The sequence below is a fragment of the Vanellus vanellus genome, assembly GCF_965231255.1.
Source record: "Vanellus vanellus genome assembly, chromosome: 2".
Taxonomy (NCBI): domain Eukaryota; kingdom Metazoa; phylum Chordata; class Aves; order Charadriiformes; family Charadriidae; genus Vanellus; species Vanellus vanellus.
In genome coordinates this window covers 34729501-34754280 of record NC_138906.1, presented here as the reverse complement: position 1 = coordinate 34754280, position 24780 = coordinate 34729501, and the positions used below count along the sequence as shown (strand labels likewise).

The window sequence follows — 24780 nt, the reverse complement described above, 5'->3', positions numbered from 1 at the left end:
CATTTTCATTCGGGAAACATTTGGAGTTTTCTTCCCCTTACAGTTGAAAGGGACTCAAATTAACAGTTTCTCCAAGCTGCAAAACTTGGCATTCAAAACCTCTTTCTTATGTGCCACCAGTACTGCAGATGCCAACACGTTTCTGGGAAAATTGTATTAGCCTGCTACTAAAAAGTCAGCCAGGGAAGAAAACACAAAATTAAAGTCCAGATTCAACAACAAGCTCAATACCGCCCTTATTCAGCAAATTTCTTGAATGGATATTGAACTTTAATAAAGTATTTAAGAACTTTACTGAATAAGAGTCTGTATATATTGTGGGCAATACAAAGTTAGGGTTCTGAGATAACTCAGAAGCTAGCCAGAAATTATGCTGCTCTAGAAATATTTATGCTGCTATATTTCTTAGCTCATGTACTTAAGAACTGATCCTTTGGGATCTTGCTATTTAAGCCAAAATGATAATACAAAAATTATGTTTAACATAAGGAGAATGCAACAATAATACCTATATGCAGCATGGCTAAGTTTATGCTAAATGATTAACTAACAAACAAAATAGTTCATTACCAATAAATTCTTGTACTTACTTTCTTAGTTTGTTTTCTTTTAAAGAAAAAAAAACAAATAGGGAAAATCTGGAGTTAATAAAGCGATGCAGCTTAAAATCTTCGCTGGCATTGTCAAAGCAGTTAATAATTTCCTTTTTCTGCTGTTATTTGCACTGTACCGTTTATAAGCTTTGCTGCTCTATCATCAGGTCTTATAAGTCATTTGAAATAACAAGCATGCACACAAATAAGTGCATGCTCACATACCTCGCTCTCCTTTTCCTGACACCCAAACTTTTAATTTCTATAGTCTGTTGCATACCCAGATTGTACAGTTTGCCAGTTGTCATTATACCAGTAGTTAAGAAAACTTCTCCTCCCCCCCCCACCCCCCGCCCAACAGAGAGGGTGTTTAGATGCTAAATGTACGTGCATCAGGACTTTCAGAAGCTGTTAAGCAGAGTACGCAGTTATATCCAATGGATTTGAATGGAAACACTTGGTAAATGTTGACAAAAGTAGCTGAAATTTGACAGTATCTCCTGCCTGCCATTTTTTCAACAAATATTTTATTCCAATTATCAATGCTCCCTTCAGGCTTAAGTTTGCATAGTCCAAACTGCAGTTAAGAGAAATAAAAAATATATATTTTACTATATTATTATGATACAGAATCAAGATGTTATGTAATAATGACACTTTCTGATGACCTATATCAGGTTTGCAACTAAACAGTGGGTTTGAAGTGAAATGCTGAAACTGTGTATTCAAGATGCCTTCTCTGGCTGACATAGATATAAACATCCCTTTCTTAGTGCATTGGTTTCTTTCTTAAAATAGAATATAACTAAAAATGTAATTTCACTGTACGTGAATTATTTTGCCTGAATCAAAATCAGTTTAATCGGCTCAGGTCAGCATTGCATTGCAGAAGCATCTGCTCCAAACTTTTAAATAGTAAGATATTCACACCACTGAGTGTAAAATTTATTTCTAGCAGGATTAATTGACTTAAGAAAAGACTGAAATATATGTTTTCATTTATTGCAAGCATCTAAATTGATTTAGGATGTGCAAGTAATTCAGATGTGTGGCTGCTGGTCATACAGCACATGTGCTTGGTACAATACCACAATGCAGCAGTAGAGCTTAGCGCTAAAAATAGCCTGTAGGATTTCCCTAACAGGATTCAGCCAATAATCTCCCCACCCCCACAAAAAAAAGAGAGAGAGGGAGACAACTGTTTTCAATTGCAGACTGCTGTGAAATATTAATAAAAGATGGTTATTCTGTCTCTCCAGAACAAATGCCTACAGCCAGATTTTGCTCTCAGATTCCTTGTGTAAATCTGAGCAGCTCCACTGAGACTGGTGGATTTATTCTGGATTTACACCAATATTACTGAGGTCAGAATGTGGCCCTGATGACAGACTGGAATCGTGGCACCACTGAACCATATAATGATAGAGGACACAGGACAAAAGAAACTGAATTTGCAGTAAGTCAGAAAAAACTAGGTCTTCCTGGTGGGGACTCCCTAACATCCTTTTCCAAAATACTTTGTTTGAGTCAGCTTCTTTTAATAATATTTTAAAGAGAGGGGAGAGCAAGAGGCCTAAAAATTGTTGACTAACAGCATGTTTTGAAGAAGGTGAAATGTCCTGGAGGGCAACAGTACCAATACGAAAACCCAAGGGAAGAACATCTGATAAATTATTCAGAAGAAAGGTCTGAACTAAATAATGTCAAGTAGTCTGTAAACCATCTAAATGAACATCAAGTAGATTTTATACTTTTTTCCATCTTTAACTCGTTATCTTGGGCATATACTGCATATATATTGCATAGCACTTTCACAACCATCACCATTCTGATTCCCTTCAGATATTTGGCTAAGAGCATTTTCTCTCATAACTCACAAAAATACAGGCTCAATTTGATCGCCGTGTAATGTTCTGCCACAACCATTTTCCTTTTACTTTTTTTTCTCTTTTCCTTGTGCTTTTCTTTCTCTTATTGTCTTTAAAAAGAAAAAAAAAAAAGAAAGAAATAATTCAAGTCATGGAAGTGTTTTTATGTTAATTTCTAAGGTCTGAATTTGGCCTCACTTCATGCTGTACTAGAATTTTCTCCCTTTCTCACCACCCATTCCTTCCTTCCATGCTTTTAGAGATGGTAGTGTTGCAACTTCTGTGGACAACAGCTGGTTTCATCCAGCACACTCTTAAGGGAGCAAATCATATAAGCACAGAATAGCTCAGGTTGGCAGGGACCTCCAGAGGTCTCTAGTCCAACCCTCTTCTCAGAGCAGGTCAACATTGTGATCAGACCACATTGCTCAGAGCTTTCATCCCAAAGGATTTTGGAAAGGCTGTATAAGAACAGATAAAAACTTTCTTTCCACTGACCAGTGAATAAATGCTACGGCACCATCCAGACTCAGGAAATACTATGTACAAATAAAGACGTTCTGTACCGTACTATACCATACCATTCCATACCATACCATACCATACCATACCATACCATACCATACCATACCATACCATACCATACCATACCACACCATACCATACCATACCATACCATACCATACCTATGTTAATAATACACATTGATCTAGTTATTGACAGAAAATGTAATTGAACTGTTGGTGTTGCAAAGTCTGTGTTCATTGTCACTCCAAAGGTGTTAATCCCATAGTACAGAACATAGCTCTATTTTTCAATGTACTCAGAAACTGCAGTGGTAAAGGTTATATATGTAAGTCTGTAAGCCAAGAGACGTGTCAGGGAAAGAGATTTCTTCAAGCAGAAAGGAAAGGCTTCATTGTGAACGCAGAGGTATGTGCTCTGTTGGACCTGCCAGCTGGTCAACCAGCCAGGGGGTACTGGCTGGCCGGTTAGCATAGATACAGCTTGGAAGAAGCTACAGTGCTGCACTACATCTTCTTCAGCCAGTACTTAGAGGATATAAGAGAGAAGTGAAGGTACAGAGCACAAGTGGAGAGGCAGAAACGTAAAGTTGTAGAGAAAGTGGAAATAGGATTTTTTTCTTCGATGAGTAGAGATGATTATCTTGAAAGAGCAGTGGAGGGAAAAAAGATGTTTCTGATCTGGAGAAAGGAGTTCAGTGAAGAACTGTGAATCTCAGTTGGAATGAGCAGCACTTTTTCTCTTTCTCTTTCCTTCTTTCTTTCCACTGCTGGTGTTCATGTAGTAACGCTTTACTAAAAGAGTAAAGTCAAACTGTCTGCCTGACCTTAATACACCCTGACTCTGCATATGCACTGTCTGCATCTCCACTACCGAACCCACCAGGCTTCCCTGTGCCAGATCTCGAGCCCTTGATGCCTGGTATGTCCCGTTTCCTCACACCATCCCAATTCAGTGTTTGTCCTACCTCATTTCATTCCTTCCCTTGTTCTTCCATCTCAGCTTCACATTTTCTTTCTTAATCAGTTCCACTGATGCCACAAGTCCCCAGATATATGTAACCCCCTTGACCCTGGTGCCCCATCTGGGGACCTGTAAAGGGAAGTGTCAGTAAACCTTAGCAATCAGACTGAAACAGTAGCCTTTACATTTGCAACTCCACTTTTCCAGTGGAACTGCAGATATTTGAACAGGACATTGAAGCCTACACACAGTGGCTTGCTTTTGGTGTGCTCTGTGAATCTTTTAGAATGAGTTTACAATGTTTTGGGGACTCTGTGAAACACAACTAGAAAAACAGTCGCCAGGTTTGATAATTCTGTCTATATGCAGCTGGTCTTTTTGCAGAAACTCATGGAAAGTGGATTAGCATGTTTCTTTCTGTATAGTCCAAATGTTTCTTACCCAACAAGTGAAATTCCTAAATTGACAGTCTATTTACAGAAGAAGAAATTATGTCTTTCATCTTGGAATGTCATCTTACATCCATTTACCCACTCACAGTACTTTAAGGACATCTCTTTTTCTTTTGCAGTTTTTTTTCTTTAAGGTAATAAATTTTTGCTTTTCAAGTTCACATTCTAATTGGAGAGAGGGGAGAGTACACTGTCTCGCACGGTCATTTATAGGGCCCGTTAAGGACTCTACCCTACATCAGTTCACAGTCATGGCCTCTAGAGCTGTAAGCTTCCAGGGCATGAGAATTTCTGCCAACTGATGTGAAGGAATTAATACTCCTGGCAGAAAACTGAATAAACAGTATCTCCAAGTATTCACCTCCCCTTTTTTGTGCACAGAAAGTGAAGTGAAAGTGAAACTTTGCTTCTAACCATGCTGTAATGTTATACTGAGATTCAGGCTCTTAAACAGATGGAACGTCCTGCAAGGTTAGATTACCCGTAATAAGAAGTGGGTTTTCTGTGGTCACTTTTCTTCCTTTCACTGAAGGTTTTGGAGGTCCTAATCACTCTGCTTTGGATAGTCCAGACCATATCAATAGGAGGTGCTTCTTGAGTGACTGGACTTCCCAGGGCCTGACCATAAAACCTTCCTCTGTAGACGCCACACAACTTCTGAAAGACACCAAAGTTGTAGCCAACATCCTCTTCTAGTCATGGCTACAGCTTGGCCCTTTCTGTAGGGAAAGCAACCTTGTAGCATAGACTGATTTGTCAAATGAAGACATTGAGAGTTATATGGCAGCTTTCCTACTTACTGGTGGTCTTTCTTCAACTAATTGGTGGTCTCTTTACAAAACAGGCAACAAGAACACAGAGAAAAGAACCAGAGGATAGGGAAATGAAAGAAAAAGCTATAAATGACTTAAAGGCACCAAAAATGCACCTGTTGCTATATTGCAAGAGCCAGTCAATGATAATAATTTATGACTGTGTGAATATTAACCCTGTGATTTATCAGCTGCACTGGTTGACTTGATGCCAGTACAGCGTCATGAAACCGAGGAACAGTAAGGCTAAAACCGAATGCATTGCTGCAGGAGGTATTCGAGGCATTTAAATCTGTTGATCCTACATGAACAAACGCATTTGCCCTGCCTATTAAAAGCAATCTTTAGGGAATCCTACCAGTCGTGTAGACATGCTGGCTGGGCTGGTCCATGGCTGGGTGAGGTAATGTGGAATCAGCAGGGGAAGACGGGGCCCTGGACACCGGCCGATGTTTATCTAATCCCGCCATGCCAACTGTAGCCATCTGAGCCTGGTAGATTTGCAACTGGTGGACACGCCGATGCGCCGGGAACTCCTGTTTCCAAGAAAACAGCACAGTAGAAAGAAATGTGAGACGGGATCAAGTAAGACACTGAGGGAAACATGTCAACAAATTAAGTTCATTAGGTCAGGGCTGTAATAAACAGTGGGGGAAAAAAAAAAAAGCCCAACAACTCGCACCTAAGACCTAGTCAATAAATCCATTCAACAGATGTTTTCACCCTGACAGTGTGGGCTGCTGACTTTGCTGGAGAGTAGGCGATGGCAAGCAACCTGTCAGTTCTCCCTGACAGAGGAAAAGACGGCTTCACATGCAGAGGCTTATAAAAGACAGAGGTTTTTCTAATATATAGAATACCTAACACGATGTTAGAATATGCACTTTTTGACACCACACAAATAAAAATAAAATGTTCCTACAGCACTGAAAGTGAAAAGCGATGTCCTTACTGCTCAGTACCAAATTCTCTGAGCAACTGAGTCAGGTTTCTACAGAGGACTCAGTTCCCAGAACTCCCTGGAAAACAAGAGTTTGCACATAGGTTTTCACAAATCATTTAGAAATTTGGGAATTGTTAAGCAAGATCCCACTTAGAGACCATTTTTTTTGTCGTAACTGCGGCTGGCTACAGGCAGGTGTGAAAAGACTGAGACAGAGCAGAAAGGAACTTTTCCTCCTCTATTTTGTTTGTCAACAGATGGTGACTTTTGCTGACGTGACAAAGCCTGAAACCCTGCTGAAGTCAGTAAAAACCTTGGCATTCACTCACTCCACAGAGTGTCCCAAACCCTTTTCTTTCTGTTTTTATTTTTTGTGCATAGAGCCCTAGAACCTCAACAGAAAGTGAATGTGAGAGATTTCCTAACCACTTTGCAAGATGAATTCAGCTGAAATTCACACTCAGTATACATATATGCAGGTACATATACGGTGTGTTTATGGCCTTACGGCCTTTTTTTTTTTCTTTTTTCTTTTTTTAAACCCAGTGACAATTAACGGTGCTGTCTGCTGTTGCTTGGGACAGCAGCTCAGAGGCCTGGCCCGGCCAAGGAGGGATTGCTGGGCGCTCGGAGAGGTGAAGCCGAGTTCAGGCTCTGTGGGAAGGCAGGTGGGAGTACCCGGGGGTACCCCAGCCCCTCATGCACTGCAAAATGAATCCACAGCTCATGGGAAGTGAGAATGTCTACCCTGCATGTGAAAACAGAGGCCTTTATGAAAACGAGTGCTCATCAGTAGCCACTGAAATGAGAACAAATGCTTTAAAAGGCAGCCTCAAAACCCACATTAATACCTAGGGTCACCATTTCAGTGAAAAGACATAAGGTCATGGGAAGGGTAAATCACCTGGGACTTGGTCATAAGTGGCTAAATAAGAAAGAAAATATGAGTAAGCAAAAAGGGGTTTTACAAGAAGTGTCACGGTTTGGGGTCATTGAACCATTTCCTTTTCTTTAAATACAGTCCCCAACTTTTCCTATTGCTTTTTAATGTATGATAACAGGATGGTGTTCTATACTCCAGGAAATATCTTGAGGTATCTGAAGAGGTCTGTGTCTCCCCTTTCCTTACGAACATAACAACATTCAGGAATTCTTTCTTGAAATGCCTAAGAAGTGCCTTCTTTTTGCTTAGTTTCACTAATTATTTTAATTGTGATAAATTTTCAGAGGAGATATGTTTTTGTGCTCCTAGGCTTACATATCTTTTGTAACCTTCACTGGGAGTGTGTGTGATTGGACAGGAGAAGCGAAGAATGTATGGATGCTATTGTGTCGAATATTTTCCCTGTGGAGAACAGAAGTAGATAAATTCCTCTGTGAGGATTTAGCATTCACTTTCCTCAATGCTGGCTTAGGAGATATTTTGCCATCTGTGGCACAATTACTCCCTGCATCCGAGGGTCAAGCGGTGACAGCAGCACTATCTGTCTTATGCCAGTGTATTCACCATCTCTTTCCTACTCTTCCAAAGCATGGGAGCTAGCTGAGCTAGCTCCATTCTGCACAGCCAGATCCTTCTACAAAATGTGGATAATTGGGGAAGACATTCCTACCTTTGCTTATAAAAGGATTGGGTGTTTGTGTCTATGCAAGCAATAGAAATAACACTATATTTCAGGCATATGAAAAATCAAGGTAATTTTTTTTTAATGCTAATCATCCTGTGTGAAAATTACCTAAAAGCCAGACAGCCAAATATTTCAGCAATTTGTCAAAGACCAATAAGAGAGCCTGTTCTTGCTCTCCTGTATTTTCCTGCTAAACTGTGTTTTGCTTATATCATTGTTCTCTCCTCAGATGAAACCAGACACATACCTAGAATTTGACACATGTTTATCAGCATAATGAGTCCAGGAAAGAGAAGAAATTTGTGGATGGTTGGATGGAAAGCTGTACGACACCTGCTTTAATTTCTCAGGTCACGGAAAACTTTGCCTGTGAAAACCTTTTAAAATTTTTTAAAAGTGCAGTAGTTTGTCTCACAAGGCTTACACTGAGGCTTGCTTACATCCTCTGGTGACTTCCAGATCCTTCAACTGTGATTTTAAAAACTCTAGGCATCAGCAAAGTTGGGACCTGTTTAGGTTTTAGCCAAAGTTTAAGGATAACTTCCTGATTAGGTTTCATTTTACAGACAACAGGCGCTCATGAAATACATATATTTTTTCCAGCCACCTACATTTTTATGCTGTGAGCATCTGAGATACTCTGTGTCACACAGACAGGTGGATTAATGCAATGAGTAATGTGGATAATCAACACACTTATCTGGCTCCCCAAATGCCCACCTGGCCTCTGGAAGGGATTAAAGCAACACAATGAATTCATCTTCAGGTTTTATGTGCTACAGCACTGCAAACACATGTCCATCTCTCCAGCAATATGACAAAAGCAGTATTTGCACATCTGTGGGGTTAGTGATTTGTGTGAATATATTTAGTGCATTTCTTAGGTAACCCGAGCCCTGCCTGCCCGGCATGGAGCCTACTAGTTCCAGGTGCCTGAGATTAGTTCATTAGTAGAGGCAGGCAATTAGGGCCTCTGCTGGAGTGAAGGGAGGGCTCTTCAGCATCTTCCCCCAAAAACCACTTCTGGCCCTCCGTAATTATTTTGAGGAGGATTTTTAGAATCAGTTTCTAAAGAGAAGATGACCCTTTTAGAGGCATGGGAGGTAAATATTTGTTATTCTTCTAGTATTACTGTAGAGTTTGTTGTTTAAATGGAGCTGGAATTCATATGGGTTGGTGTGACTACTCCTTTCATGTAGATGTGCGATTTGTATGTTTTGGTGTTTTGTGTATTTTGAGGATTTTAATGAGAGGTACTTCTTTATTTCTGCTGGCTGTGGGAACTGGTGACCCACAAATGTATTCAGTTGGATTGTTAGGTGGTTTACGTTTGATGATAAAGCATGGGTGAATTTTCTATGAGTTAATGCTCCTTCAATCTGTTATGTTTTGTGCAGAGAAAAAAATATGTGGGGTTCATTCATAAAAAAAAATTCTTGCCTCTCAATAGCCTACTTCTCAATTTTGTTTGGTGTGTTTAGATTTAGTTTAATCACAGCTAAATAAATCCTAAGATTTGTATGTCTGTACCATAATCCTAAGTGTGTATGGGCATATGCACACCTCTCTTCAGGGTTTATGGTGGGTTGTTTTTTTTTTATTATGATAGAAAAATCTTCTCTTAAGAAATTCAAAATTTGCTATTCCTAATAGCGAGATTAGTGCTTATAGTGTCTCGTATATTTGTGGTCAGGTTTATAGCCCTCTGTTCCTGTGTCTGTAATGCATTCTGCTGAAGTATGAAACGTGTGCTAATGTCTATTAATTGTCAAAAATCATTCATGTATTGCTCATCCTCTCCCAAAGACCTTCAGTATTACTAACCTTACAAAGTTTTTTCTCTCAAAGCATTTTTTGGTGGTCTGTTTGCCAGTTAATTTTTTTCCTATAATTTCCACATTGTTTGAAAATCATCTGAAGGACCAATTATTACTGAGGAGGAAAAAATACATACGTGCTGCAAGAAGTTTTGCCCTAAGTGAGGATGAAAACAAAACCTGCCCAGCAGGAAGACCTGCTGCCTTCCAAGTACTTCTTCCAGCTCCTTCTTCTGAAGGGTATTTCTGATGCCTGCTCTGCTGCCTTGTCTCATCAGTGGTTCCTGTTGGAGACCCTACTCCTTAGCATCTCCCAGACCCCTGTAGCAACATGGGAACAGAGTAACTTCAGGTCCTGTCATTTGTCTTCCCCAACACCCTCCTTGACTTCCTACCTTCCCGGTGCAGTTGTAGCTGGATGCATCCAAGGGGTGTCCAGGTCATCCAGTGGCTGCATCCGACAAAATGACCTCTTTGCAGCAAATAGAAATCAGTCCTGTTTTAAGGTCCCTATGATGTCAGCCTTAGCCCAAACCAAGACAGCATCAGCTAAAGCCTGATTCAGTCAGAAATCCTGGGCGCCCAGAAACTTCTCATACTGTTCAGATGTAGCTAGTTAACAGTGCTTCGGAAACTGAGGACCTCATGAAAATATTAATGGGATTGACCTTGGTTATCCCCAGAAGTGATGGGGCAGAGGGGAGGAACAGACAGCAAGGACATGTTAAACAAGTAGTATTGGGACAAAAAGAGCTGTAGGTAAGCAGAAGTTGTAGCACTTTTGACCTAGGAGTTTTGTGAACTACTCTTCTGCCTGCTCTCCTCAAATAAAACCAGAACTAGCTGCCCTCAGGAACTGAGCAAAAATAAGTCATGAGATCTTCTGAAAATATTTATGTGCATAAATGTGAAAGTGCAGGAATGACTTATCTCTGTCAATCTATCCAACTTAAAATAGAAATTAGTCTGAGGTATCCCTGAAAATGAATATGTTGAGAGGTCTTTTAAACTGCTCTGTCACTTAGAGAAAACACATGACCAAGAAACCCTACCAATACTATTTTTGACAAAACCACATGTAAAGCCACGAACTTCCGTGGTCATCACTTTCAATAGAACTGGAAAAAAAAAAAAAAATCAGTATCACCATCTGAAATATAGCCAGCCACAAATTCAGAATCAGCATTTTTATGAAAAGTAAATAAATAACAAGTATGGATACAGACACATAGAATGAGTAGGTAGAAATGGGTTTAGATCAAGCAAAAGCATAAACAGGAAGAAACAGGGCAGCTACCCTTGAGGCATTTGGGTATATTAGGTTGCATATTACCAGGATGTTTCTAGAATTTGGGTTTTTTTCTTGCTGTAATCCCAGGAACAATATGTTGACTAGAAAATGGGTAAACAGAAATGAAGTCTTAACCAACTGTCAGGTGTAGATACAGAATGGTGGGATGAAAGCCATACCCCAGAACTGCCTAGAGTCCTAGGCAGAGATTTGCCTTAAGCAGCAAGTTGCTGTTCACAGCAAAACAACCCCATGCCCTTTTCCCTCCCCTTATCTTCTGAAGGACTGTGGAAAGGCTTGTTCCAGTCACTGCCAAGGTAGGGCTTAATATTTGGAGTGGCCCTGCTGCAGTGACTGCCCAGAGCATGGTCACCACTCTCGGACAGCTTTGTTTTCTCGCTCTGTTCCTGGAGCAGCAAAGCTGCTGCTGCAGAGATCTCTGCCCTTCTCCTGTCACCCTTCCCTTCTAGGGCAGGAGCACATTTGAGGTGGAAAAACATGTTATTAAAATGACATTTTTGTCTAGTGGGCCAAGGAATAGGGGAAGAGCAAAGACCACCAACAGGGTGAGAAGAGTGTGTTTCTTCGTGAAGTCATGTACCTTGCCTTGGATTACATGAACAAATATGTGGGTTGGGGCTGGGGTTGCATCCCTTGCCTCTGGTTGTCGGACACATCAGCAGGGTCAAGACCCTACCTTTTACCCATACTGTTATACCAGGAGGTGATTGGGTTGCTGACCCCTGGTTTTGAAAAGAGAGGTGGTACAACTTAGCTCCTTTGGATGGAGAGTTTCCAAGAATCTGAGCATCTAAACATGAGCCATTCTGGTCTTATATATGTGAGGAATCAAGGTGGCCACATGGGCTGAGAAGTTTTCAGCTATCTTTGTGAAGCAATATGAGCCAGGCAGTAATTAAGTTGAAGTCTGGTGTGATTAAGAAGAAAGGAGTGACAGCAAGGAGGGCCCTAAAGACAGAACACTTTCTACTGGAGGGAAATTCCAGGAGTCCAGATGAGCTGCTGGTTTCATGCCCGGTTCCTGCTCTTGTGAGTCCTGTCTTCTCCACTCCTGACATTGGCAGGTACTCGACTTCTGTCACTTCTGCTAAAGTGCTGACTCTGTGGTGTGCGCAGCACGCATCCAAAGAAAATGCAGCACCTTCTCAAAAGGTTGCACTCCTGGCTGATTCTCCCTTTCTGACTCTCCCAGAGATTTAATATAAATATATAAATAATTGGGGTTACAATGAAGGGGAGAAAGAGACCATTTGAACATCTTGTGCATTGGTTTTGTTTTTTTTTTTTGTTTTGTTTTTTTGTTTGGGTTGTGTTTGGTTTTTGTTTGTTTTTTTTAAAAAAAAAAAAAAAAAAACAAACCTCTTTAGAGGATTCTTGTTACTTTATTACTTTTACTAGAATTACCACAAGACTTTCCTGAAGTCATTTAGTGCTTTCCAAAAAAAGAATACAGAGAAGTGTAGAAATGAATACCAGTGGGAAAATACAGTTATCCACATGTCTTGCCCTAACTTTCAGTATTAACAAATATTTTTCTTTCTTCAATATGAAGAATAAATAGCCTTTATAATAGCATTTAGTGGTTATAACCACCTAATCCTAGCAGCTTTCTAGCAGTCATTCTGTTAAACTGTTAGTTGGCCAAAACTAATTAATGAAAACTCAAATTAATTAATGAAAAATCACCTGTCCTACCTGCTTCATTGTTCTGGGAAATCATAGAATGGTTTAGGTTGGAAGGGATCTTAAAGATCATCTAGTTCCAACCCCCCTGCCATGGGAAGGTATACCTTCCACTAGACTAAGTTGCTCAAAGCCTCATCCAACCTGGCCTTGAACACCTCCAGGGATGGGGCCTCAAAAACTTCTCTGGGCAACCTGTTCCACCCTCACCACTGAGTGCCTCACCACCCTCAAAGTGAACACTTTTTTCCTAATAGCTATTCTAAATCCCCCCTCTTCCAGTTTGAAGCCATTAACCCTTGTCCTATCGCTACATGCCCTTGTAAAAAGTCCCTCCCGGATCTCTTGTAGGTCCCCTCCACGCACTGGAAGGCTGCTATAAGGTCTCCCCGCAGCCTTCTCTTCTCCAGGCTGAACAACCCCAACTCTCTCAGCCTGTCCTCATAGGAGGGGTGCTCCAGCGCTCTCATCATCTTCGTGGCCCTCCTCTGGACCCACTCCAACAGGTCCATGTCCTTCTTATGTTGGGGGATCCAGAGCTGGACGCAACCAGCCAACTCTCTTCAGCAGTATTGGCAAATCAGTTTGGTGTTACTTTATGCAGATCATTTCAACCACTTCAATTTCTTTGCTGTTCATTGGAACCAATTTTCTTAGCAGACTTTTATGGTTTCTTTTTCAGTGAAGAATCGTTAATTTGGCCTTCGCACAGAGAAATAATAATCTCTGGCTAAATTCAGCAACAACCCTGCTGAAGATCTGTGTTTTCTGTATACTTTAACAGATTCTGCTTTGGTTTTATAGGCAGCTGCTGAGTTCAGGATTTATTGTAGAATTAATGGAAATTACTTGGGTCTGACATATAATGAGAAAACCTTGGAAAACCCTGCTCTTCAATATACAGTCACTAACACATCAGTGTCTAAGCATAAAATCATGAGGGTGTATAGAAGCCCTCTGCAGATGCCTTCTATCTTGTATGGAGGTATGTGAGGTCAGAACGGGGAGCATCAATAGACCGTATAGTCAGTAAGTATAAGAGCCATAACCACGGTGTTTTACCAACTCTGTTCTCTCTGCATAGATCACCACCATAGATCATTGTATCTAACGCACAAACTCCAACAGATGTGTGTATTGCTGTTGCCCACACCAGTGTTCTTTTGCACAAACCATCTCTTTCTGCTGTCGCTTGTGTGACAGCAGAGTTGTAACCTGATGGATACTGGGTTCTAGTCCTTTGCTGGAGGACTTCTGCCCCTCTGAGGATTTCAGAGATACATTACCAAATCTCACACGTTGCTTCAGTGTGGTTAAAATGTCAACAGATTTCCTTTCTCCAACGTCTTTGTAGTAAGAGTTATAGAGTTTGTTGAAAAAAAATACATATGTACATATTTGCAAATATCACAAGGTATTTAAGAAATGCTTTTATCTCTCCAGTGCTCAGCTCTTCACTTCTTTGTTTTTGGCACACAGAGTAGATATATATAGTGAAATGGTGATATAATTTGAAATGCTAAAAAATATAGGATTTTAATATAGGAAGGATGTTGTGGATGGGGGGAAAAAAAGAGAAACTATAATAAAATAAAAATTTTCACATCAGTTCTATATACCTATAAAGTATTCTATATATTTTCAGAAGGATCTATATATTTATAGAATAAATAACAGAAAGTACAGCTTGTTGTACTTCTTTATTATTTGGAATAACACCATTTTTTTTGTAATTTAAACTGTACACCTAAAGATTACTTTTAAATATTTTTTGAAACCAGGGACTTTCCTACTATCTGCTTCTCAGCATAGGGTCTGCTGCTTTTAACAAGTGGGAGAACTGTCAGAATGGGCAAATTGAAAATGGGGGGAAAACCCTCATGTCTGCTGATTTAGGAACAACAAGAGGGTTAAAAAGAAACACGGAAAATAGTATGTGGTAGCATAGCGCTAATTGTATGATGCAGACTGGAAAATAAATTCTCCAATGTCTCACTCCTTGAGCAAACCTTAGCCCTCAAAATGCAAAGTACAGTTCGGAAAAGATGGTAAAGGTTGTTACGTTTCATGGAAAGGATGGGTGAATTTATTTGAACTTGAATTTGCTTCATCGCAATGTACTTCAAATGTTCCCTCTAAAAACGTAGTTAGGGGATAGACTGAAGTGACAAGGAGGGGTGTGCAAGACTAGATGGGACTAAAAGGTAGAGGAGGGAGCAGTATTACAAAATACGGACAACTGAATATAATAACCTCCAACCTCTTCCCTTCTCACCCTTTCTTCTTTATATTAATGTTCTCCATTTTCTTTGTTTTTAAAATTTGAAAGCTACTTTGTTTTGTTCAACTATCTTCCAGTCCTTTCTTGCCTTCACTCTTTTTCTAACAAAAGCTGAGTCTTCCATGTATTCACATCTTCAGAATCCTCAAATATTGTAAGATATTACAGAAAATGGAAACAATAAGGAAAAATAAAAAGAATACAAACTGGGGAGAAGAAGCGGGAGCAGTAAGAAAACTTGTCCCAGTGTAGCACTTCTGGAAGGTGGTTCATTGATTTGATCCCCCTACATAACGATCTTATCACTGCATTATCCAATATGATATTTTTCTCTATCTAGAAGACCTCTCTATCCGAAGTATACAGGAGTAACTTACAGGAAAAGAAGTCTGAATGCTTAGGAAACCAAAAGACACAAAATTAGAGAGGAAACCCTAGTCTATATTCCTCATCTGGGCTCTGTTACTCCTTAATGTGATCCATTTCCTCCCTGAAACAAGAGAAAATACAACTATCGTAGGTACACTGATTAAAATTTTCAAAACTGCCTAAATATGGAACAAAACCCACTTTCTAATTTAGAAAATGGCTAACTTCTCAGAGGATGGCTGCTTAGTATTCAGACTCACTATCTCTTTGTTTTAAAGGCCAGCTAAGGTAGTGGTGTCTCAATTTGTATACTGGAGAAGGCAGCCCTGGAGATCAGCTCCATTGCTGGTGCAGTGCTTTAAAGCACCTCCTCAAGCATAGCCCAGTAGCACCCTGGGAGGGTATCAACATGCTGGAGATTGTCTTGGAGTCGGTGGGTGAGCAGGAAGACCACAAACAGTTGGAAAGTGGTGTGTGAGCAACCTGGGAAGCACAAATCCAGTGTCCCAAGAGCTGTGTGGGTGCAGTCAGAGCAGAGGGCTTCCAGTAATCCACTAAAGAAAGGAGCTGACAGTCAGTGGAGAAGGTCTCCTTCAATAATAAGTTATAATTTATAACATTTTGTAGCTCTGTTTTGGGGGCAGACTGGATTATTTAGATAGACTAGAGGGGAACTGAGAAATTTATTCTGGGTTTTCACTGTGAAATCTGAGAGGAGGATTTGGTGCTTGAATAGCTCCTTCTTAAAGCAATGCCCAAAAAGAAGAGAGACGGTCTTCTTCCAGCCACACAACACTTGGAAAAGATATGTACTGAAAAATATTGCACCAAATCAATTGCCACAACTTTAACTACATCTAGTGAAACCTGGGAGGAGGGAGAGGGGGAATCCTGAGAACCAGTCAAAGTAAAATGTTAATTCTAATTGTTGTATTTAGCTGGCCTTGTCTTGTGACAAGTTTGTTATTATGCAGATTTCCTACCTGCCACCTTCCATGGGAGGATTTTACAAAGTGAAGTTATGCAGGCAATTCCCCTTGCTTCTTACCTCTTTATTCCTAATTATGGAGGCCCTGTGTTCACTCAAGATAACATTATAGCTGTCCCTAAATGCTCTAGATTTGGGGCCTGAGACAAATGAAATCTTTTAGTGCTTGGAATTTTTTTTCCTCTGTTGCACAACTGCAGCTACTACCATGCTGAAAAGAAGGCTGTGCTTGCTTGTTGTCTGACAATGGGCTATTAGTTTTTAAATCTTTTCACAGGCATAATTTCTTAGATATATATCTATCTGAAGACAAAAAGAATAATGTAATGTCACAAGGTATGGTTTGGGTGTGGTTTTTTTTTTTTAAATATATATGTGCATTTACATGTGTTACTGCACTTATTGCTTTTTTTGCTAGGAATGTCTTTCTTCCTCTGTAATAACTTCTATGTATAAGGTGCGTGTTTACCCCTTGCATGATGCCATCCTGTTAAATGCTATCATGAAAATAATCTGTAGTTAATCTGCTACATAAAGAGTATTTTTGTGTGGAGAAACCAAGGTGTAGAAAGACTACGAATTATGATTCCAAAGTAAACAGGGATTACAAATGTTGATGTCTAGGTCCTTCCTTTAACCATTACATCAGTAATAATTGTATTACCTCAATAATATTCTCCACTTCTGGTTGTTTTAATTACAAAATACTGCAGCACTGTGGCTTTCAGTATTTCTTTTTATGACAGTAGCAGAGGTACAGTCTGAAGGTTTTTTTTGTTTTGTTTGTGCTGGGTTTGGAAAAGGGTAGGAGGAAGAAGTCAGAGCAATGGGCACTATAAAACATCACATCTTTTAGGTGCTGCAAAGACAAATTAAAACACCCATACTCCATAGCTTTAAGCTGGGGGGCAAAAGAGCTGTGACAGACTGGGTGATTAAAGGAAAGCTAATCGTCCCCATGACCCACACAAAGTCATTGTAGTCAAGGAGCCCCAGAAACTTCTCAGCTGTTGTGTCTTTGAGGTCATTGTCATCCTCAGTCTTGCTGGAAAAATTCAGTCTGTTTTCTTTCCAGCCTCTGGAAGGATTAAACCTATTCGGAGAAACCGGAAGGAAAGGTGGTCCCGTAACATGGTATTCAGTGTACACGTGCTGCCACAAGCCTCGGGGCCACCATGAGTCCCAAGAGCCATGCCAACAGCACTCCAAGCCAGGCAGTGCTGAAGCACTCCCAATAGCTGTCACCCAGTGTCTGTGCCACCACCTTTGGGGGTGGCTTGCAAATCCTGCTGGCCACAGGGAATCTTTTGAAAAAAGTTCTCAGACCCTTGGCAGAGCTGCAAAAGTGGGCTGAAAGCTTTGGGCCTGGCTTCAAAGCATTGGGTCCTGCCAGCCCAGCGTAGTGCATTCCTGTCAGGGCTCTGAGACAGGATGCATTTGAGGTTTCTTCCCAGGATCCACAGGGGATTAAACCCGATCTGATTGCAATATCAACAGATATGCTAAACCATGGCAGATTTAGCCCTGAGCCCAATCAGAGAGCTAACATGATCTTGAGGCCCAGTTGCAGGCAATGAGCTTCTCTGCTCCTTCCCTCTCTCCTTTTCCAAATCCTCTTCTGACTATGGGTTTTGGGGTTTCTCTTTGCTACTCTCAGTAGACAAATATAATTAAAGCAATTAAAGACTTAATAGCGACATTCAAAAAGGGGAAAAATATAAGACTGTGGCCAAGCTTCTGACTTTTACTGATGATTTCAGAAATACCCTTTTTTTTTTTTTTTTCATAAAAGCTTAGATTCACACGTTCAAGTGGCTTTTTGGACATTGAAATGTGCTATACACATGGATATAATTTAATTCAGAAGAATCTGACTCCTGCTACCTGGCCTTTTCTGCTTATTTTTAGTCAGTCTATAGAGAATTTATAAGCCTATTACTATACATTTGGAAATAAGAGATAGGGTTGTTTTTCAGTTTTCCTCATGTGTGTTGTGAGGCATCAATCTAAGCTATGACCAGAGATTTGGTTTGGTTTGGTTTTTGTTTTTTTTTTTTTTTTAACCTGGATTTAAGCCCTGATGATTGTTGGTGTCATACAGCAAAATTCTTCAGTGTTGTAATATAGTGCATCCTAAAGAAGTTACCAGGGTTTTATTCTTTTGGGGGGGAGGGATCACGAAGTTGCAAGTCCGCTTGATTTTAGGTGCATCCAGGAATTGGTCCTGATACAAAACCCCAGAAATGCTTTGAAAATGCGGGTTCAGTATAACTTCAGATGGAAGCATCTGCTACATCTAATCTTTGGCATATTTGTGTGTGACAGTAAACAGTTACTGAGCTCTCTTTCAGAGCTGGCTGTATTTTGGGGGTAATGTCTGTAATGCTTGGAGATTCAACATATTATTTCAGTACAAAAAGTGTTACATGAAGCTGCCCAAGTTAATAAGGCCAAATTCCTTTGAAAAACAAAGTTTTGCTACTCATGCAATGATATGCTAAGAGCAAAATTCATCTTGTTCCCGTGGAAATAACACAATTCAACTTCACATGGCAGGAAGAAAAACACTGTGCTAATTTATGAGTAACTTCCATTTGAAGGTATTGAGATTTTAGGCCCATTGAATCTTAACTAAAAAGACCTGGGGAACATCCAAGACGAAAGCTAGTCGGTAAATTAATCTCTGCTGTCATTAGGCATTCACATCGCAGGCACCTATTTGTGCCTATGAAACCTGGCCAAGAGAGGGAATACAGGATGTGGGTCCTGTTGTAGGCAGTGCATTCCCATGGAAGAAGTTGGGGGTGATCAGTGCACATACTTGGTGCCTAAACCAGAGGTGTGAGTTGTATCACCTAATCTTTGTATTTTAATGAGAAAGGAGGGAGTGAGAAGCCCCAAGCAGGGGGCCGTGGCTGGCTCTCTCTGGCTGTGGTTGTCTTCTCCCCAGGGGTAGAGTGGGTGGAAGAGTCTCTCCTTTTCATTTAAGAAAGGGTTACAGGGCCATGCTGCCGAAAGAGCTGCACCAGGGGCTGAAAGCCCTCAGAGAGCTTTGGGTCAAGTTAGGCTGCTTTGAGAGGATTTGAATCTCTGAAGATGTTTTGTTTTCATTCTTTGAATTAAAATTTAATTTAAGTAATTGAAATACATAATCCATCTCTGAGGAATGTTGTCTTAATCTTGTCTCTTAGAAGAAAAAGCAGGATTTTCAAATTTTATCTGTTACTGATCAGCTGTATGAGCTTACAGCAGCAATCTAACCTCTCTGAGCCTTTGTGTCACCTTATCTCATCCTGTCTTTATCTATTCTAACTATGGAGATTTCAAGCAGTTTGTCCTTTGCAACATGACGATTCAGTGCTCAACACTAAGGGTACTTGACTGCAGTTGTGGAGCTAAGGCAGTAAAACATTTAAAAATAATGAAAACCTGTCTTGAAAATCCTCTTCCTTACAACCTCCCCCCCCCAAAAAAAAATCCCACCAAACCTGTAAGTTTCATGTAGCTTGTTTCAGTATAGTAGCTACCCATATAGATCCAATTACATTACGTATTAAAAAAAACAAACAAACAAAAAAAAAAAAACCAAACAAAACACCAAAAAAAAAAGAGGCAAATATAAGGAACTAGAGCAGGAGGACAAAAAGTGAGAGAAGAGAAATTAGATGGGAAGTGGGGTGGAGAGAACAAGAATCCAGCTTTTGTAGAGACAAATTATGCAGGCAAAATAACTGAGATTCTGGATCCAGGCACCGACTTTCTCGTTGGCTGGAAATGGTCAAATCATCACAACTGTGATTTTTGGACATTCATACAGCATGAGGTTCTGTTGAGTGAACCCTGGTCCCCTAGGTGCCCCTGCAATGATTACTTCTTTAGAAGATTTTAAACTGAAGATTTCACCTTTGTTGTAACACTAAGCCTTCCAAATCTGTGGTTATTATGGAGGGCTTTCGTTTACTGCTCTGTTCCCCTAGAAAAACAGTATATACCCTATTTATTTGATGCCTTCCAAAAAAACACAGTAATTAATTGCTGTAGCGTATGGTTGTGGTAGCTCAATGGTCAGACAAAATCAGCTGAGAAAGCAGGGCTGGTTGTGCACCAACTGCAGCACCCATCCACCGCTGACCACAATAACCTTTTTGGGAAAAGTCACTTCCATCAGTCAGGCCACTGCAGGGCAGTGGCCGCAAGGCAGCAAAACACTGCTTGGAATAATTCTTTGCAGATGCCAGGAGCCGGAAGTTTCGGGGGGAAAAATGAAAGCCATTCACTCTTCCAATGACACAAGCCTTTGATACCACAAAGTCATTTGGACAGAGAGCTCCAAGGTCAGGAAGGCACGTAAAGATTGGTGATTAGAGAAATACTATATCAGCAAAGTGTGGCAAGCTATTAAAAGAAACTGTAGCTTTTATGATTGTGTTGCTGGAGGTTCCCCAGGGCTATTTGTATTAGATATTGAGTTAAGCATAACTTATTTAGTCCCAGCATTCCAGAAAACATTTTGATGTCAGCTACTGAGGAAAGTAAACACAAGGAGTAGGAAACAGTACTGATCCCAAACAGATAAAAATGTTGTAATTTAATTTTGTGAACCCATGCATGTTAAAGCATTAAGAAAGAGGAATTTTTAAAAGGTTGATTTGACTTAAAAGACTTGGTTGATAGAGGTATTTAGTCACTGTGCAGCCAGGGGAGGGAGTGTGGAGAAACGGCGGTGATTTATCACCTTGAGTGTATGCTACACCCTGACAAAGCATGAATGCAGTTTTCTGTAGACAATATTTTTTGTCTAGAGCAGATTTTATGCACACGTGTGATTCTCATCTAATGCCGTGGGGCTTGTGCGTATGTTGAGCCAAACTATTTGCTTAGCTGGGCTTTTTGCCCAGTGGATGTTCTGATGGCTGGTGACAGGGATTTGCCTGCCCTGTAGTGAGCAATTAAGAGCCTTTGGGACTGTAATTTAGGAATACCTCCATGGGTCTGCATTTTTGGTGTCTAAGGGAAGAGTTCAACATCAGATCTAGAGGCTGACTATCAGCACAGATATTAGCTCACAGCTCAGCAGCTCCAGTGCAGGAGTCATGCTTGTCTATTTCTGTAAGAAGCAGCCAATAAATCCATTGGGGAATTCTTCTCATGCGTTCCCTATTCTCTCAGAAAAACACTGCGGACCTGACGAAATCACAGGTATAAATGTAAGGTCAGGTGTGGTTTTCTTTGATTTGCCAGAAATTACTGCTTATTTAAGAGCTGGGAAGTGGGAGAGCTGAAATCTCTAAGTGAAGTACAGCTCAACCCCCTCACCACATGGGGAAACACCTCAACAACAGCTCTTTGCCAAGGGTTTTTTCATGACGTCTTGACTGTGCTTTCATTATTAGATTATTTTTAAGGTGTTTTTAAGTGGGAGGTTAGCACTTATAGGTTGGTTGGTTTGTTTGAAGCACTGCAGAAAAAAGTCTCAAGGAATATAGCAGAATTAGCATAATGTTACAGATATCATTCTGTAGATGTTATCTGTCCAGAGATACTGTCCGAGAAACAATTTGTACTTCCTGCTACCGTGCTCTGACCAAGTATATTAATGTCACTTCATTTTGGACCTAGGCAAGATGCCAGTCCTTTCATTTGCTTTTCTCTCAATAGAAGATAAGGGATAGACTTGGCTGCAGTGACTACAAAACGGTAGAGTTCAAGATCGTTACGGCAGTGAGGAGGACACACAGCAAGTTCACTACCCCAGGCTTCAGGAGAGCAGACTTTGCCCTCTTCAGGGATCTGCTTTGTAGAGTACCATGGGATAAAGCCCTGAAGGCTTTATCAGGCTGGTCATTCTTGCCTTGCAGCAAGATCATGGAGCAGATCCTCCTGGAATCCAAGGTAAGGCACATGGAAAATAAGGACGTGATTGATGACAGCCACTGTGGCTTCACTAAAGGCAAATTGTGTCTGACAAATTTAGTGGCCTTCTACGATGGGGTTACAGCGTTGGTGGATAAGAGCAACTGACATCATCTACCTTGATTTGTGCAACGCATTTGACACTGTCATGCACAACATCCTTGTCTCTAAGTTGGAGAGACACGGATTTCATGTATGGACTGCTCAATGGATGAAGAATTGGCTGGATGGTTGCACTCAAAGAGTTGTGGTCAACACCTCCATGTCCAGGTGGCAACCAGAAATGAGTGGCATTCCTCAAGGGTCAGTATTGGGACCGGTGCTGTCTTAACATCTTTGTCAGCGACATGGACAGTGGGATTGAGTGCACCCTCAGCAAGTTTGATGACAACACCAACCTGTGTGGAGCAGTCAACACGCTGGAGGGAAGGGATGTCATCCAGAGGGACCTGGACAGGCATGAGAAGTGGGCCTGTGTGAACCTCATGAAGTTCAAGAAGACTAAGTGCAAGGTCCTGCACCTGGGTCCAGGCAATCCCATGTACAAATACAGGCTGTGCAGAGAATGGATTGAGAGCAGCACCGAGGAGAAGGACTTGGGGGTGTTGGTTGATGAGAAGCTCAACATGAGCTTCTACAACGTGTGCTTGCAGCCCAGAAAGCCAACCACATCCTCGGCCTCATCAAAAGAAGCATGGCCAGCAGGTCAAGGGAGGTGATTCTCCCCCTCTGCTCTGGTGAGACCCCACCTGGAGTACTGCGTCCTGCTCTGGGGCCCTGAACATAAGGAGGATATAGACCTGTTGGAGTGAGTCCAGAGGCGGGATGTGAAGATGATCAGAGGCGTGGAGCACCTCACCTGTGAGGACAGGCTGAGAGAATTGGGGTTTTTCAGCCTGGAGAAGAGAAGGCCGCTCCAGGGAGACTTTATAGCAGCCTTCCAGTAATTAAAAGGGATTACAGGAAAGCTGGAGAGGGACTCTATATCAGGGAGTGTAGCAACAGGATGAAGGGTAATGGTTTTAAACTGACAGAGGATAAATTTAGGTTAGATATTAGGAAGAAATTCTTTACTCTGAAGATGGTGAGGCACCGGAGCAGATTGCCCAGGGAAGCTGTGGATGCCCCATCCCTGGAGGTGTTCAAGGCCAGGTTGGACGGGGCTTTGAGTAACATGGTCTAGTGGGAGGTGTCCCTTCCCATGACAGGGGGGGTTAGAACTAGATGATCTTTAAGGTCCCTTCCACCTCAAACCATTATATGATATAAGACTGAAAAGACCATTGAATTTTGGTGCTTCTCTTGATTAGCATAGTTACAGTTCGGCACCCTCATATTGCTGATAAAACAGTTTTTCTCTCATGTTGTGAAATTCTGCATTTCTGTGTTCAGACCAAGAAAGATCTTCAGCATGAGACAAAGTGGAAGAAAACTTCCTCTCCCTCTCTCCTTGCCGTGTATTTTTGGTGCTAACATTTTTCACTGCAAAGCAATTATTCATTACCACAGGAATATCCCAGCTCTGCAGGTTAGGTATTAATGACCAGTTCTCCCAGACAGAGGATCGTATTCCATTTAGAAGTGCAAATGTTATGTCTGCTGGTTAGCAAACATGCCCTATAGGACTTAGCAACTAAGACTTTATTTGCATGTCCTCTGCCTGAAAACATACTAGCTAATAGAAAGATTTGCTGCAGATTTTATTTTTTTTTTTTAAGCTTAATTACTCAGTCTTACATAATTGTCCTAATCCTTGCCATATTTAATAAGCTGATTCTGGCCTATGAATTCTCTACCTCGTAATTTGTAAGTTACCACTTCTTTGTATTTTTAGGCTGTCTTTAACAACAGTTAGTCTTTTACTTAGGAATACGACTACTGCTTTTTGCATGTTGTGAAGACAGATTTGAAGCTTTTTGGGAGACATAGCTAAGAAGGAAAAAGGCTTGCATTGTTGGCTACGTGTCTTGAGGAGCGTAGTTTGCCACTTAAGTAAAAAGAAAGCGGAAATGTGCTTTACCCTGAAGCTAGACAGAAAAAAATACATGAATTTAACAGAGGAATCTAGTTTGGTTATGACTGAAGGATAGATAGAACCACATCAGACTTGAGAAAATAAGAACATAATAAATGCCTCAGTGCATCAGGGCAGTCCATCGTGCCCAATATTGTCTCAGACTGTGGCAATAGGAGATGTTATTTAGTGAGAGCAAACAAGTATGGCTGCGCTCTGCAATTAATTTCTCTCGTACTCTCCCAGCATCCAGAATTTTGCAATAGAGATGTTGGAGGTACCTGCCTGTCTCTTTCCTTAGTATCTGCTAATGACCCTGTTGTCCATGAATTTGTCTAATCTGGTTCTGCAGCCTCCTGTGGCAACAAATTCCAGAAGTTCACTACTCACGGCGCAAAGGGGAAAAAAAACCTCTTGTCTGTTTTAAACCGCTCTCCTTGCCATTTCGGCAAAAGCTCCCAAATCTGATATTGCAGGATTTGGTGAATAACAGTTCTTCATTCACTTTGCCTGCTGCCCTCATGATGTTGTAAATGTCTCTCTGAGGGAAGGTATTCTCTAGCAGAATTAGAGATGTTTACCCAGGAAAGTCTGTGCTTTCCACGGGTGGTAATGCGGC

At 40.9% G+C, this 24780-nt stretch overlaps 1 protein-coding gene across 2 annotated transcripts in view; it reads right to left on the bottom strand.

Moving 5' to 3' along the window:
- Window positions 1-24780, bottom strand: part of HDAC9 (histone deacetylase 9) — a gene marked incomplete at its 3' end in the record, with an annotated part of 276027 nt that overhangs the window by 135333 nt on the left and 115914 nt on the right. For both annotated transcript variants that reach the window (XM_082498904.1, XM_082498905.1), the window contains one exon: window positions 5572-5749. In XM_082498904.1, coding sequence (XP_082355030.1) covers window positions 5572-5749 — 178 coding nt within the window. The remainder of the gene's footprint in view (window positions 1-5571; window positions 5750-24780) is intronic.